General features: G+C 41.4%; 1 protein-coding gene across 3 annotated transcripts in view; it reads left to right on the forward strand.

Moving 5' to 3' along the window:
- The first annotated feature begins 2,489 nt into the window (after positions 1–2,489).
- The window catches only part of PDE7A (phosphodiesterase 7A), a 77,951-nt gene continuing 62,785 nt past the window's right edge, over positions 2,490–17,655 (forward strand). Inside the window, exon 1 of one of the 3 annotated variants that reach the window (XM_080380450.1) lies at positions 2,490–3,211. In XM_080380450.1, the coding sequence (XP_080236576.1) occupies positions 3,074–3,211 (138 nt within the window). In that variant the 5' untranslated portion in view covers positions 2,490–3,073. The remainder of the gene's footprint in view (positions 3,212–17,655) is intronic. The other 2 variants (XM_080380448.1, XM_080380449.1) reach the window with 2 other exon arrangements.

Here is a 17,655-nt window from a genome sequence, read left to right on the forward strand (position 1 = left end):
TATGATAACTTGCAGAAAGACAAGAGAGCAGACAGAACGGCCATGGCACGTGTATTCTTTTTGTAACAAACGTTATTTAGGCTGAAACATTATTTAGGTTGAAAATATGTCACTTATGCTGTAACTCTAAGGCTTTGTCTATCATTCTGAGGTAGGATTCTTCCTTATAAACTTGTACAAGAAATCATCACTTGGCTAATTTTAATAACTTCTGTATTTACTAAAAGTAGTAATTTGTGTCCTGAAAGCAGAACACCTATGGAATCAGTCACTGCCTGGAAAATCTATGCTTACTTTGTAATAATGTATTTCAGATTCCTTAAAAATGTTACATAAACATTAATTAAAGATCAAAGATAACTTGATTATTAGCGAGGGAAAATCCTGATTACATTATTTTAAGAATATACTGGCTCACACCAAATGCTAATATGACCTTAAATAATTAGTTTCAACCAGTCAGATGTAAAGTACATCAAGCTGATAGAAACCATGAAACGTATTATTGATAATCTTTATTTATAGTTTGACCTTGTAGGATTGAAATGTATACTATGTATGTTCAGTGAAAGTAAAAGTATTCTTTTTTTCCCCCCACAAAACATGATCTGTTGTTCATAAAATGAATTTTAGATTGACTAGAGTAAAAATCCATCTTACCCAAGTACAGAAAACTAATCCTGTATTAGTATGAAAGAACCAAAAGTAATTTTGAAAAATGAATGAGGGAGGGAAATCCTGCCTCCAGTGAAACTGGTGGAGTTCTATCAGTAACTTAAATGCACCGTTGATTTAATGTAAGCAGACCAAATATAAGTAAACTGTCAAAGAATGTGGAAGAAAACCTGACATACCTTAGTTGCTGGAAAAAATAAAAGGCTGAGTACGTTATTTTACTTTGAATTATTACTTGCTTATATTTTTTGAATTATTTCATGCAAACATTATAAAATCCTATTGTGAATGCTTGTGACGTTTTTATTTCAAGAAATGGGAGAAAAAAAGCTGAAGAAAGCCTTTAGGATGAGGCAGTTGATCCAACGTCCTCTCTCATGTGTACAGATATCCTTGTGGCTATCCATGAGACAATGTGGGACTGCAGTTCTGCAGAAGAATGAGGTGCATTTCACTTCAGAGCTCAGAGTAAAATGGCCATCGGTTCACATGTATAAAACTTCTTGCTTCAACAACTAGTTCAGATGAAAATCCTCCATACAAACCACCTATTCTTTCCAAATGGGTTCCTCCAAAGCTGTGTCATTACCTATAAATAACCGTTATCATGTGAAATCTAAACCTTTCTGCCAGTAAGCAAGCACTTAAAAGAACAATGTATTATGCAAAATTAAATCATATGAATCATTTTGCAAAATCTGATTTTTAAGTGGGTACAGGTACCTCATATATTATTCAAAGAACAGAAATGTTCCCTTACCTATCATGCTATATTTAGAATTTTTTTTGTGACAGAGAAATAAAAAATATGAAAGGATGGAAAAAAAACAGCTGCAGGAAGAGACAAAGGGAGGCTTAGTCCTAAAAAACAAAGTTTAGTTCTGAGTGTCCCAGCTAATGTGATGCATGTAGCTATGGACCAGATAAACTCATGAATTATTTGACGTCCAATTCCCAAATTGTGTGGTTTGCCAGGAAACTTGGTTTTTAACTTAAGAAAAATTGCACCGTTTTGCTTCTGCATCTTGCATAAACTCACCCCTCCACACTCTTAAATGAACAGCAATAATTCAAAAGCAAACTCCTCTGTGTATTTCTTTTGACAGATAAAGCATTTTAAACCAAACTGTCTTTCTGTGCTTGATTTTCCAGTAGCCGGGCGTTCGAGGCCGGCCGTACCGCCCGGCAGAGGCAGCTCCCGCCCGCGGAAGCCCGCAGCCCCCTCAGCAAGACTCCCTCGGCCCTGGGGGCGGGGGGGAACCGAGGGCTGACGGAGAACGAGGGCACCGAGCCAATCCCCCCACTACCGCCTTCTCTGCCAAGAGGCTCCGGCCACGGCCACGGTCCCCGCAGGCCTCGCCCGAGCAGCTCCGGGCACGCACGTGCTCAGCCCGCCGGCAGCCGGGGGCAGGCAGGCAGGCGCAGGGAGGCAGCCAGGCGGCTGCACCTCCGGCCCCGGCGCGGTCACCGCCGCCGGCCCGGGGCGTGGCGCGGCGCAACCCAGCCCGCCCGTCCCCCCGCCGGCCTCAGCCCCGGCCTCGCCCGTCACCGAAGGCGCGAAAAGGACCGCGCATGCGCCCGCCGCGGCGCGCGGGGCCCGCTGGCGCCGCCGAGCCACCCTGCTGCTGCGCACGGGCGGGCGGGCGGGCGGCAGGGGAGAGTGGGTAGTTACGTGATGACGCTCTGCGTGTCGCCACTCGCACGACCCACGCAGAGTCCGTCGGGCTTGTGCCTCCTCCTGGGCCAGTGCGCTCGGGGCTGTTCCGAGTGGGGGCGGGCGGGGCGAAGGCTTCCTCCCTCCCTCCTCCTCCTCCTCGTCTCCCTCTCCCTCCTCCTCCTCCTCCTCCTCCTCCTCCTCCTCCCTGGATCCCCTCGCTGAGGGCCCTGCCCCTTCCCCCCGGCGGAGTAGGGCCGTGCGGCAGCGGCGCCTCCTCCTCCTCCTCCCGGCCGTGCCGGACAATAGGGGCGAGCGCGGCGTGTGTCTCACCCAAAGCGGCCCCCCCTGGCCGGCCTCGCCTCCATGCGCGGCGCCTGGCAGCGGGGCTGACAGCGGCTCCCGCCGGCGGCAGCGAGGCCGAGGGAGCGGTGACGGCCCCGGGCTCCGGGCCGGGACTCGCCGCCTCGGGCGCTGACAGAGGAGTCCCGCTTCGCCGCCTCCCCCTCGCTCCCGGCGGCGGTTCCCGCCAGGCTTTGGCGGCGGAGGACAAAGGTCCGGGGCCCGGCGCGGCCCGGCCCGACCCCCCGGGGGGTGCGGGGGCGGTGAGGAGGCGCCGGGCCCCGCGGGGCTTTTGCCGCGGGCTTCCCCCCGCCGCCCCGCTGCGGGGAGCCCTGCGCGGGCAGGTGCGGCGGCGGGCGAGGCCGCTGCCCTGCGGCGGGTCGGCGCACGGAGGCTTCTTCGATGGAAGTATGTTACCAGCTACCGGTGCTGCCGCTGGACAGGCCGGTGCCGCAGCACGTCCTCAGCCGCAGAGGGGCCATCAGCTTCAGCTCCAGCTCCGCGCTCTTCGGCTGCCCCAACCCCCGGCAGCTATCGCAGGTAGGCATGGCCACCGGGCCCTCCGGCTCCCGCCTTTCCGCGGCTGGGGGGTCTGCGCCGGCTCGGCGTCCCGCGGGTCCCCGCCTGGGCGGGCGGCCCCGGCCAGCCCGCGCCGTGCCGCTGCCGGGCGCCAGGGCCTGCTTTCGGTAGCGGCGGGGAGCTGGTGTGGCGGCGCGGGGCGGTGGGGCTGCCCCCGCGGGCGGCCGGGGGGCTGCGGTGGCAGGGGCGAGCGGCCTGCCTGCCTCCCCGGCGGAGCCGCCGGTCGTGCCTTCCCTGCCCGCTACCACATACCGGTGGCGATGACGAGAAAATGCAGCGTTTTATAGGTTTATGGCTAGTTGTTGTCGAGGTTATCTTTTTGGCATTGGTTGCAGTGCGAGCGCTGGACTCCTTGGGGTTTATTTCCAGAGCCAGTCAACTATTTGTTTCTTCTGTAATTTTTAAACTGGGGCTGTTTTCTAGCTTTTTAGCTTGGGCTTTCTTTGAAGGGTCTAAGTTTCCTGCGGGGTTGCCAAAAGCTGCAGTGACTTTACTGAAATAATGAACATGCACTGCAGTGTTTTATTTGGGATGCTAAGCCATTTCTCCCTCCAACTATTAAGACTTGGCAATCCATCTAGAAAGAGACAAAGATCCTTGGCTTTTTCATTTCCACAGTATTGTTCCCTGCCCACATTACATCAGTCACAAGATGAACTATGCTGGATTTTGTTTCCTCAGATCGTGTTGGAAATGTTACAAAAAGGGTCGTTATAAATATCAGGACAGAAAGGGAGGGGTTTCTTGTGAACACTGCCCTAAATTTCTGAATATGCATTAGCATGATTTCCCAGCAAACTGTGATAAAATTCTATTCTGGCTGAAGTCTCTGGAGAAAATTTGGAATTATGGTGGAAAGCATGTGTTTTGGTGGAAAGTCAGCTGGTTTTGGCTTCTAGGTATTTCCTATAGCCTTTAGATTGAAAGGTCTGTTTCAGTGCTCTGACGTATGTTGTCCTTTACAGAAGATGTTGTGTTTGCTCTTTACAGGAGTAATGGTCATTTCTTGTTATTTATGTTCTTGGGGTGTCTTACTAAGTTATTCTGCTTTTTCATGACTTGCTCTGTTTCATTTATGCATGTATAGAAAATAGAGTTACCAGTCTCTTTTGGCTTTGCCCCTGGTTTGGTAGCAGTGAAGCTGTGTGTCTCTGTGTGAGCGTTAGGCATGTGTATATTTAGGAAGGAAGGATCAGCAAAATACTGTGCTAATGACCAGGAGTTTGAATGCATATAGAAATAATTATTAGTAAGCAAACGAAGATGAACATATGTTGACAACCCTCCCTTCCCCAAATAAGAATGTACTAATTGACAAAAACTTTATTTTTATGAGAAATTAGTTTTCTGTGTAGCAGCTGGATTAGGATGTTTTGCATTTGTACTGCTTGATCTGAGTTGTACTTAGTGATGGTGAATTTTCCATATATATAAGGCTTCTTGAAAGTCCAACCTAATGTGGCACGTTTTGTCCTGTGCAAGTAAGTGTGTCTCTTGTTTGAAACATTCTTTGTCTTCTGGGAAAAGAAATAGACGAAATGGTCAAGGTGATGTATTTTATTTATTCTTTTTCTGCGTGGTCACCACAGCAGGTGATGCATGAAGTGTATATAAGCTTATCAAATTAAATATGGTGTTGACATTTAAGTATTTTTTTCCAACTTTCAAGGTTCTCAACGAATTCCTTGTTTTCTGACCGTTTGCTGCAGGTATATTAGTAGATCACAGGGAGAGGTTCTTCAAGAACTTGTAAGAAAATGAAAACTATATGTATGCTTGGTCAAGTATTTTGTTTGAGTAAAGCAGAGAAGTAAGTTTATGCATTAATAAAAGGGAATTAGGATATTTAAGTGAGGAAGTCTTCGCTAATATCAGCCAGCTGATTAGAGTACAGCTATGCTTTGCTGTCTTTACCTTTTTTTTTCCTCCTTTCCCTAAAGTCTCTTGCAAACAGGTTGTGAATGTTTACCAGACATGTAATCACAAGCCAGTGTAAATGATGGACTAGGAAGCATCACCAGTGAGATTAATGATTCTGAGTAACTTCTGAACTTAACTTCACCTTGCAGGTCTCCTGTAAGACTCCCTAGTATTCCAGTTCCATTGCTGTTCAAAGTCTGCACCCTTACCAGTCTGTCATTTTCAGTCTTCTGCTCAGGCTAGCTTTGAGCAATAGGAGTAAAACTGGACATGTGTATCAGCAGACTCAAGAAGCTGGTATGTACAGCCAGCATTTTACAGTTAATACACATTTGGCAGATTTCCTAAAAAAATGTAAGGCCTTGCAAATTAATTGAATTATCACTTACAGATTAAAAGCGAAATGATGAGGCATAAGACATTTTTGATTTGAGACAAAGGCATGCTACATTAAACATAGCATTTAATTGTGACAATGCTAAATGGGCAAATATCGATCTCTTTTAATGTATTAAGTGAAATTTCAGTTTGATGATTTGTTAAAGTTTCACTAAATGGATTCAAAATGGGCTATGTGTTGCTTTTTAAAGCTTGAATAAAGTGGTGCTGGAAATCGTCTAAAGAATTCTGGTCTATTCCTCTCAGCCTCAGGAAGGATAAATTGTACTTACAGTATTATTAGCAGATGTTTGTCTAATCTGTTTACTTAATCTGTTTTTTAAGATACAGTCTTATGAGATGTGGTGAGCTGACATAACTCGTTATTGCTGAAGGTTAAAGTCCTGACATTGGGCATGTGTTACTACTACTTCCTTTATGCCATCTCTGATGCTTGTTAGGTGTTTGCTGATTCAGTTAACCAAAACAGCAGAAAACTAACACAAGCAGGAAACTGGGCAGCTGCCTGCCATCTCATTGAATAAAATAGGCTTATTGAAGTTTTGGCAGAACTGATTTAAAGGAAAGGATGGTACTGCTAAGCTTTTGAAACCCATAAAAGCCTCAAATAATAGAAATTATGCAATGTCACTAGACAACAGTTCTTGGCTTAGTGCTTAACTGTTCCTGCCATAGGAGAGTTCTTTCCTAGTACTGAGTTTAGATCTTCCTTGTGGTGTTGTACACCTTTTACTATCCCCAGTAAATGTAGAGAAAAGCTTATTTCTTTTCTCTTTGAAATTTTCTTTTTATGTATGAATTATTTCTTTGTAGTTGTCTTGAATTTCAAAGTATTAACAACAAAAAATAGTAAAAGTGACATTGGTTACCTAGAGGTTATTTGTGATATTTATTGTTCAAGTCCAGTCAAGCGAAAAGGTGCTATTGTATGGGTTTATAGAATTGTTTGAGTTAATAATTGTCTTTGAACATGAAATAATTTTAAATGCTAGTGTGAAAAGCTGTTTTTAAGGGCACTTGAATGGGTAACTGTTGAAGTAAGTAGGACATTTCACACTCATGGGATAAGTTCCCTGTGAGATCAAGTGGATGTTAAGTAGTACCTTGGATCATAAGTTCAGGGTGTTCATTCCAAATGTTACAAAATGACATTTTTAAAATTAAAGCTGGGCTTTCAGAAGAAAATTTTGGGATACTTTGCCTCATTTGGTTTTTAACTCCTGTTGTTAATAGAAGTAAAAAAGTGTTTCTAAAATTGTACTTTATATGAAAATTTTTAGTCCGATTATTTTTAATGAATAAGGGTTTATAATGAAAACCACTTTACAAAAGTGGCTGTGAGCACTTTTAGATTGTGTCCTGTGTTGCACCCTCTGCCTTTACCCCCCCAAGTTCAGTTGACACACATACCACAAACAAGTAAGAAAGCTTTGGCCTAACCTGCTATTTTTGACTCATTTCTATCAGTGTACCTTGTAACTGGTTCTACGCTCTCTTCAGTGCCTCCAAAAATGGCATCAGTGATACCTAGTAGCTGTGTCTGAATAGAAGTAAAGATGTAGTTTTGGCCATTCTGTCCTTAAATATTTGACTTTGATGGTGGTGAAGAAAGTTATCTTCTAGGGATGAAATTGCATGAAGAGGGAATGGAACAGATAACAGAAGACTCCATTTGAATCTGAGAAATGTAGGTACTAAGTCTCTAACTGAAGTACCAAGTATTACTGTGTACCAGGTAGTACCATGTACTGCTACCTGGTATTTGATTACCTAGTTCATGATCCCTCTTTACTGCATCTCCATTTCATGCATTTAAGCAATATAGCATCATGCTTTGTGACTCTGTGTGTGATATATACCTGAGCAGTGGACTAGATTGTGCACATGGAATCCTAGATTTGACTTAACGATGATGTAGTGGGGAAAAAGTCACTAAGAGCAGCTGGTAGTATACTGCACTGGTGGATTCTTCAGTGAAAGGTACATGCTTCCTCTGAAAAATGTATTCTGAATGTGAGCCAGGTGTTTTGGCCACCCTTTGCTGTGCAAATCCTCTTTTTTTTTCAGTTTTTGTCACCTGATGTGATCCAAACATGTTTTGCTCTTCACGTAACATTGTAAGTTACAAGACATAGTTGGGAGGTATATTTTTATGATCTGAACATAGGCATTTGTCTTTAATCCCACAGTTGCACCTTTTTGCTGGGAGAAATGTTGGCATGACCTGTTTTTCCCTTGCAGCTGCTCATTTTTGCTCCTGCATTTTCTTCATAGTTGTGTCAACTTTTTTTTTCCAGTCAGGTTATTTTTCAGCCCTGGCTGACTCATAGTACAGTTTCACAAATGATTGTGCCTGTTAGTAAGGAGGAAGCAGTATGCCACCATGCTAGAAGACCAGGAGTAACGAGCAGCGGGGAGACAGAAGGAATGCCTTAGGATGGGCCTGCTATTGATTGTGGAACGTTACCTTAAACTCCTTTCTTGCTCATCTGCTGTTTTGCACAACTCTTCTGTACCTTTCTAATCAGCATTTCTCAGTTGCATGGTCTTTTATTACCTTTCTCCTTCTGTTTCTTGTATCTTTGCTGCATGAATAATTAACAAGTTAAAATAATGAAATGATTTTCATGCTGTGATTCCTAGACTCGAATTAATTCTGTGTGTTGCTGCTATGCTTGCCATACCCTTCGTCTTGTATTTATTGTGTCTGGTTGCTGAGATTGCATCTATTCATATGAGAGGCAGAGACTGACTCTGGCTATGCATAGCATGGACAAGTTCTGATGGGCATTTCATGCACTATGTAATTTTTTGTGGCAGTTCATTTTTAAAATGCTCTCTTGAGTTTTATGACCAATTAACTTTTCATATGCTGTAGTGTAATGCAACATTGGTACTTTCATTCTGCAAAAGGTCATAGCAGCTTATTTCATGGCCTATAGTTGCCTATGTAAGATCTAAGCAGAATAATTCTTTAAAGTCCCCATTAATTAAATTGTCTTAAATCACCAGAAGTCAATTCTTTGTTGTCCAGATTGTGTAATAGTGTGCTTTGTGCTTTGTATGAATCTCAATTTTCTGATGCTGTCTTTAAAGAGAAATTTGTTTGAAAAGAGAGATTGTAGCTATGTGCCCCTTAAGCTGTGAAATCTTGAATTTTAACTGTAAAACAATTTTACAAGAACTTGGCATTAGTATATGAATATTCAATATTCTAAATGAACTATGTAGTAATGTAACACAAATACAGGTTGTTGGTTGGAATTAGAAGCATTCTGTACGGAATGTCTGTTTCTGCAGCTTTTCTTTAAAAAAACCCTTGTATTTGCTAAGTATGTCTGGGTTTTTTTAGTTTGCTTGAGAAAAGCAGCAGTATCAAATTGGGTTAATTCTGAGTCAATATGGTAATATGCTCAATTATGAATTAAAGTGTCAGAAAATTACATGATTTTTATTATATTTCTGTTCTTCTACTGTTTTGGCATGTGGAAAATAACTTTGAGGACATCTGCACTTGAATCCTTCTTTCTTCAGTTCTTTTATTTTCTGCAGAGCCTACGGGGGACAAAAGCCCTGGTAATAGAATGATTTGTTAGAACAGTTTGCAGTCATGTCAGTGACCGTTGGCTTATTGTTTTCTTGTGTTTCCCTCATCACTCAGTATCTACAAATTTCCACTGGTTTTCTGCTAAAATTGTAGGTTTCTGAAAGTACTCGGTCATTTTCTATCATAGAGGATCTTGAATTCATGACTGTATTTTCAGGTCGTGCCAGGTTATGGCTCATGTATAAGGAATACCTTTTGGATTGGACTAAACCTGTTGTATTTGCCTTTCTTAAATGCACTGAATCTACGTGGAAATAATGAGTAACCTGGCAGCTCAAATTAGATTATTGCCCCCCTCTTCCCCCCCCCCCAAGTGTGAAATTCAAGTAACTTCGTTGTCCTTTATTGTGTAAATCTTTAACATGCATCAGTACTTTCAACATGTTAATTTGTACAGTTGGGTGTCTAAGACACAAATTAATGTATCTTGTGATATGATTAAAAGAATGTATTGTGTTCTGTTAGTTAGAATGTCCTTTCCTTGTAAATGAAGGACTGAGGATGGCCATGCTAAAAACTTGAGGTTTAATCTTGGAAATCATACTGATTAATACATTTAGTGCAAATAGTCCTTTGTGCATTCACAGCTAAATGAAATGTTCAGTTCTACTTGAGAAAATTCTTTTGCATAAGCAAATACAAATGTTTGGTGTGTGCAGGCACATACATGTAGGATCTTACAGGAAGCATGTGTCTGGGACCAGGAATTGAACCTAGACCTCTCAAATTCCAGTTCACTCTTATGCACAGAAGTCCTCATAGGAAAACTTGGAAGAGTTTGTGTTTCATTAGATGTGAAGTTTTCCTGTTTGTTCTGATTATGTCACTAACAAGTAACTGCAGTGTAAATAAGCAGTCCATGTAATCCAGCAAGGCAGCCTGCCAAAGACAAAATATTTTATTGTAAAAAATGCAGTTCTGGAAAGCTGGATGTAAGGATTAGCTGGGAAACTGTTTATTTGTATGTTTGCGTCCTAGGTGTATTGTAAGGAATTTGTAGCCAAATATTTTGTTTTCTTTTGGGTCAAAAATAAGTTTGTGGCTGTTACCTTACCTTCCCTGCCCTCCTCCCTTCCATACCCTGAGAATTTTTTATTTCTATTACAGCAGTCTAACTCCTGTTTTCCTCCCACTTCCCCTCGCTTTGTACACCTGTGATACAGCAATCTGATTTATTATCTTCCTGACCACACTCCCACAGTAATTATAATTAAAGAGATTCCTGGAGTCTGCTTTTCATTGCAAGGTAGAAAGCAAATTCTTTTCTCTACTCCTAGCTGAAAGCATTAAGGAGCCAAAATTTGCAGCAGGCCTGCCTTCTCTGCCTGCCTGAGCATAAGAAAGAGTATGCTTCAAGGAGAATAATGAAGATAGTTCTGTATTAGCGGAAGTTTTTATTATTTGTCCCACTCCTTGCTGCCAGATGAGGTATGTGGAGAGAAAGTGGCAGTTTCCTCTACCAGTGATTTTTTTTTTATTTTATTTATTTAATCCTCCCTCATAGCAGACCTAGCTGGAGGCTACTCTGATGAGTAAAACTGGATATTTAATACATGCAAAATACAGCCTGTTGCCCACTTTAGGGCAAGAGGTCAATTCTATCCCAAAGGGGAAAAAAAAATCAAAAGGAAAAGGTACAGGAACCTATTCCAGGACTGAGGGAAAAGGTTATAATGGGAAGCTTGAGACTTCAGTATGCTGATCAGCCTTGGAACAGGAAAGGTACAGCATCTTTGTGTGCAGTCTCTGTCTGATGTGGTGGTTCTTTGTTGTATTAGAAAATGAGGTACATACGGTATTGAGATGCTGACAAGCAAGTGATTTCTTGAGGGACTCGGTTATACATCTAGATGAGAAAGTTAATGCTTTTACAAAAAATACTCTATTTTTTAATAGTATAGTCTGGTAGTGGAGGGGCGATAGCTGTCATGGCAGGAGCGATACTGCCCTGTGTTAGTTCTTGCTTTATGTTTGTAGCTAAAACACGCAGTATATTGCTATTGCAGTTGACAGTGTGCTGTGGAGGTTTCATATTTAGTCAGACATGAACTCACACTTCCATTTTCTTAAACTTTTCATTAAAGTTCCTGTGCAAGAGTAATCTTCTGAATGCGTATGTGTGGTGGTGGGGGTCTTGTCAGTAAAGTCTGGAGTACTTAAATTTCCTTGATTATCTGTGGAATTTTAGATTTCAGCAGCTGCAATAATTGAGCTCTTCCTGTTGTTGGGCAAAGAGAAATCCATACAGTTTCTTTTACAGTTGCAAATGTGGTGTGAAACTGTTAAATAAAAAATGTCTATGTATGGAAGTAAAGGCAGGGAGTTTTCATTGATGTTCTTGCTTATTATGAGAGATCTAGAGAGTAACTTTATGGAGTTCCATTCTGTAATTTCTTCTGTTGTAAAGTCTGAGCTCCATTTCCTTTAGCATGGTCATAATGGGAATTTCTGCACTTTTCACTGGATTTAAACAATGTTTAATAAGCTTTTCCTAGCTTGTTTTCATTTGGACTGATTACATCTTTGTCCAGATAAAACATCTAGTATTTAGCCCACAAATTGACAGAGGAGATGGTAGGACTTTACGGCCTGTCCCCCCAGTTTTTTCCCTTCTTTCAAAAAGGATACTGGTTCTCTTCTGAATGTAATCACTTTGTTTATATCTTTGTTGCTTCGGATTATTGTGATAATTTTGCAGCCTACCATAAATGAAGACTAGACGTTAAACATAGCAAATTGCAGGTACTAAATTCCTTAAGTTTTGCTTGCATGGAATGTGTTGGACTTGTACTCTGTGATCTGTATTGAATTTTAGGCTCCTGTAAGGAGGAGAAAGGCTTGATTTCCCTGGAAGTGTTGAGTGGTTAAAGCTATGGTTACCTTGGAGTTTTTCTTTTTCATGTGCTATTACGGCATTATTTTTGCCAGTGACCTCCAGCTTAAGTTGAGGCCCGAAGGGATGTTTTGTGTCTTAATAAAAGGCCCTTGGTTAAAATTCTTCACCTACCACCTTTAGATACAGTAGGTCCTAAGTGAAATAATCTGCTGTGCACTGAAAGGCTAATCCATTTTCACGAGCTTTTTAGGAAAGATGATTTGATGGGATTAGACAAGAAGTTATTATTCATGATTGGTTGACTAAGTAGGAAAGACTATTATGACTAATGAAGTTTAAGACTTTTTTTTTTTTCTTTATTCTTAATACTGTTGTATTCATATGACACTATAGGGAAGAGGCTATATACTGAAAAATCTGATTATTTTGACACTGATTTGGGAACTAAGAGGTCAAATTCTCAGGATGAATGTGGCAGAGGGTCTGGTTGGGGTGGGAGGAGGCAAAGATTGATAAATTAAAGAATACATCTTAAGCTCATTTCTTAATGTAATAATACATGTTACAGAAGGCTTTTGTTTCTGACACTCCTCAAGTTGAGATTGTTAAAGTTAAGTACAATGGTTTTGGGGTTTAATGTGTCATGAAAAACAGGAGGGCAGTTTCTTTAATGCTACCTTGTTTGACACTTCATGATGCTGTGCTTGGTGAGGCGTGGTGGTTGATGATTATTGTTGGCTGGAGCCATAGTTTTTATTACTGGTATTATTTGAAACAGAAATTATTCTTTGTCAGATAAGAATTTTATTTAATGTTTGCAGTCATAGTTCCAAGGTGCTTTTGGTGTTAAATGTAAGCGGTATTGCTTGCACAGTAATTGCTTTTAGCTGCGTATGTTTACTTCTCCTCTTATGCTGACATTTGCACTCCTCTGACCCTGCAGAGAGCTAGTTTACCAAGCTACAGCAGCAGAAAGCCCTTTCCTTTTTTGTAGCAGTAATTTTCTGCTGATTTGGATTTCCCTGGTGTTCTTGCAGGATCTGAGGAGCGTTGGTGCAAGGGAAGGCGCAGGGACGTGCAGTCAGAGGCAGCACAATGTGTGACAACACTGACTCAAGTTGTTTCCATTGCAGTTGGAGGAATGTCCAGAGCAGCTGACAACTGTGTGGAATTGTTTCGCTTTCTCCCCAAACAAGAGTGGGCTGAATAATTCCCTGGTGTTATTCAAATGCACTGTGTTCTGCTATTTAGTGTTCTTGAAAAAGTATTGTGCACCCCATGTCTTCTATATATTAGTATTCATATAACTTCAAAATTTCTAATTTCATATTAATTAGATGAGTTCATGCTTCTGTATTTTTCAGATATTGAATAGATTTAACTTGGTGAAAGAAACATTTTACAAGGACTGTTGTAAACCTTTGAAAAAATGCTGTATAAAGTACATTAAGTCAAAAGAATCTTTCTTCCTCTTTTTCTAACCATAAAACATCTGTTTAGAAATTTGGATTAATATACTTGAAAATATGAAATAGTTTTTGTTTTTCTTATGTATATGAATAGTACATTTAGAAATAAGGTACAAATGAAAGGTTATTTTCATGTGAAACTGAAAGTGTGTCTTTATGCATTTTTTAACTGAAAAATAGCTATGGTTGTTACAGTTTACAAATGAAATGTGTCAGAATATGAGGATCCATCCTGTCTTGTCTTTGGAGAATTGCTTAGAATACTTCAAAGGCTCGTGTGTGTATGTATGTGTATATATATGAAAATACATAGATACATATGAAAATGTGGCAACTGAATAAGGGTATGGGGGTGTTGCATATGTTCAGAAAAGAGGAAAAAAACCCCCAGTATTCCTTGTACTACTTGATACTATGTTGTCCTGTGTCTGGCAAGTCACAGGGCAAATCATAACTAAATTATATCAATTTCTGGAATATCTGTTGCTTTCACTTGATCTTTCTAATCAAAAAGTTTATACCTGCCTTTATCATTTACAGTAAGGTTTTAGAAGCACTTGGTGAGAATGAACAATAGACAGACATGTTAGTTTTATACTTGTAAGTGCTTCAGGGTGATGTTAGGTAACTGCTGGGATTGTTCTTTTCAGTAATTTTTTTTTTCTTTCTCTCCCTTCTCCAGATTTCCTAGTTGTTAGATATCTCCTTCAAACTCTGTAGAGCCTGCCCTGAAGCGTGTCTTAGGCCAAGGACAGTCATACCGTAATAGCTTTCTCTATGTTACTGAGTTGCCAAGTCAAACAAATTGGATTGACTGAGTACATGTGTGCACAGTTGTTCAGCCATCCGTTTCTGCTGAATTTAGTAGAGCACACAGTATGCTGATTATGTTGATTGGCAGAATTATTTTGAATCCCAACCTGAAGTACATCCAGTTTTGTGGAGGTATTTGTGGGTGGGTTTGTTTGGGGCCTGTATGGAACCCAACCTCTGTCCTAGGAGAAGTGCCTTGAGGGAGTTTGGATGCCATATGCCAGCCTACCCAGTGCAGCACCATGAGGATGTTCCTGGGAACTGTCATCATATAGGAGATTAGATAGCTGTACTGCTGATGCATTTGCTGGGTCATGATAGAAGAGAAGAAGTTGTGGCAAGAAATATATTGGCTTCCGTTTTACGTGTGCTGGCATTTGTGAGAAGAGAATTGATCTGTAGCAGATGATTGTTCTGCAGATGAAGTAAAACTTGAGGATGGAAAAAGTGGTGTGCATGGGAATCCTTTCTTAGTAGCTCTTCATGTTTGCTGTAGATGCCGCTGTGTAAAGGTCTTGTCTGAAGTTTCCTTTGTAATAATTGTGAGTGCAAAGAATGAGGACTGACTAAAGGCAGTGTACAAAAGTTGTACCATCAGTGCCTTCTGGGGTTTGCGCCCCTTGTGTGAAGGTGAAGATCAGACAATTTGTGTGGAGTGCTTGATGGCAGAATATTACCTTTGCATTTTGTGAGATTGTTTTGAAAGCAGTATGGTTTTGTTGCATTCACACATTGATCCCCATCTGTTTCATAAGTTGTATTTTCTCACCTCTACTGCCTGGTTTGTGGCATTGCTTTCGTCATGTTCCTACATGGTGGCCTGGACCCAGATACAGCCTCTCAAAACCCTGTTGAAGTTTTCAGGTGTCTTTATCAGGCCCAGTACTTCACTTTACTCCAAAAGTGCCAATGAAAACAAGTTTGGTAAATAAAGGAAATGGATCTGTTGCAAAAACATGGATTATTTATTATAGTAATATATAATACAGTTTTAAGCAGACCTCTGCTTTTTATGAATTCCACTGATTTCATTGCTTTGGGAAAAAGAGGGAAGTAGCTCTGGTCAGGAGGAGAAAGCTGTGGACTTACGGGGCTTCCATAGATACGTAGGCTTGTGTGTGGTGTTATGTGGTTGTGTATAACTTCATCCCTGCTTCCCATAAGCGATGTTCTTTGCTGGCTATGGGCTGTGCCACTGAGTCTCTGCAGGGGATGAAAAAAAGATCATGCTGCAGAGAGTATGGCAGCGCCTACACAATACAGAGAGGCCTCCAGTGAGGCAATAGTTGCTGAGTTACCGTTGCCAGCGTTGAGCTTTCTTCTCAATTGCTGCTTCAGTGTCTCTGTATCAATTTTCTTACCCTTGTTGAAACCATATAGTGGGCTTTAGCACTGCTAGAGCAGTGAAACAGCTCTTGCTCTTTTGTTGCAGTGGTCTTTTAAGCCTCTCTTGGGGCCTCACAAGGATGTGAACTGCTTCACATCCATCTGGTCAGTGGTATTGTCTCATAGATGATATAATTATCTGTGCTCCGAGTTTGGGCCCCCTGTGCTGCTGCTTTGCCTCATGATTCCAGCAGAGCCAGGACTGATGTCTGCACGCAACTGGGATAAAGGGGCTGCATTTGAGGTGTGCCTAGCATGTAATTCACCAGCAGTTTCAGCAGCCCTGCTTCTGGGTTGTGGGCTGACTTTGGGTGCAGGATGCAATACTAGGTGTAAGAACTTTTGCTCCTACTATGGAGTGACAGTGTCTTTTAGAGCATAGTTGTTAAAGTGCTCAGTAATTGAGGGAGAGAGGTAGTTGTTAGTTACAGATGGAATGACTTAACTTGAAAAAGGATGGAAACGGGGAAAGAGAGAGTATCTTGGTTTTGGAAATGAGCCCGATTCTGCTGAGTGTTCAGGTGGACAGTATGGTTACAGTTTCTAGTTTCTGTAGGTTTTTTTCTGAAACCCTACTCTTCCTCTGAATTCTGTGAGTCTTCTGAACACCGAGGTCAACCAGTAGAAAGTATGGGCCTGAAATAGTTTATAAAGGGGGAATGTGAAATGTGCTTTTGTCCTTAGTCCATAATTTAGTGATTGGAAAGTGTTCAGTAAAAGCACCAGAGCAACGATACCCAGAGGACTAACAAGGAAGCTACTAATGTGGGTTAGTTAGACCCATAACGAACTGAAATAATTCAAAGTCAGGTTTCATATTATGAACAAACTGACCTGGCAAAAAAATCTTACATGCGGGCAAAGGAATTAATGTCCTATCGTTGCAGCACTTTTTTTTAATACCTTTTTTTTTATATATATATTCAATCCCAAGCATCCTGCAGGTTTTTACTGTTTTATCAGTCCATGGTACTACATTTTCTAGTTCAGGATTAGTGAAAATTCATTGGTACATTCACAGTGTAATGTTTGGGTTCAACAAAGATAGGAGATTTGCAGTTTTCAAGGCAGATGAAATGGTTTTGTAGTATTTAGTGAAGTCATTATGTTCTTTAGTTTTGTAGTGTGCAGGTCTAAATATTATGTGAGTTTTACCCTACTTAAATAATTTTTTCTTTCCAGTTTGCAGTTTTGAACTAATGTGTGTGTTCTAGCTAGTTACTCGGCTGAAATGTGCAAGAGTTGTCTGCATTTTAAATCTTTCTCAGTACTGCTATGAAAAATAATGTTACAATAAAATCAGAATCAAATTACTGTTAATCCTCCGCTCTAGGGCTTGAAGAATTGTACAAGGACTGTAGGTGAGATAGGACACAGATGACAAAGTCCTTAACAGCAGTGACCTCTTGTGTCCTGTGTGATCTGGTTGAAAGGCACTGCTGAAGTGTCCATCTCCTCTGCCATCTGTGGTCCTGTCTCAGCTGTGCAGATGATCGGAAGTGTATCCCTTCACTTAGCTGGTTTTGAAATCTTTCCTCCTTCATAATTGCCCCTTCCAAGTATTACAGGCTCTTCTGTCTACCATAAAATATGGCAGTTCTGCTCCTATACTTTTGAGAGGAAGAGGGACTCATGCTTAGGGAAAAGGGTCTGGTCAGTTTGTAATCCTTCAAACTGCTGTTTGAGATAGAAGAGAGTTGAGAATGAACACATGGGTAAATATGCTGGGGTCTGATGATGCAAGCTGGGGCTCAGGACCCGTAAGCAATACAGAATTACTGGTGCCGATACTGTAGTAGGCATTAGAGCTAGACTCTTCGGTGTTGCTTCCACTTTTTAACGCGGTATACTCTGGTAGTAGTATATTCCTTTTTCACTAAATGAAATTAACGCATTTATGCTTACTTGTGAAAAATTACTGTGAGGCAAGAGCATGTCTTTCATAATAACTTTATGTTAGATCTCCAACACTTAT

The sequence above is a fragment of the Falco punctatus genome (genome assembly GCF_963210335.1).
Source record: "Falco punctatus genome assembly, chromosome: 3".
Lineage (NCBI taxonomy): Eukaryota > Metazoa > Chordata > Aves > Falconiformes > Falconidae > Falco > Falco punctatus.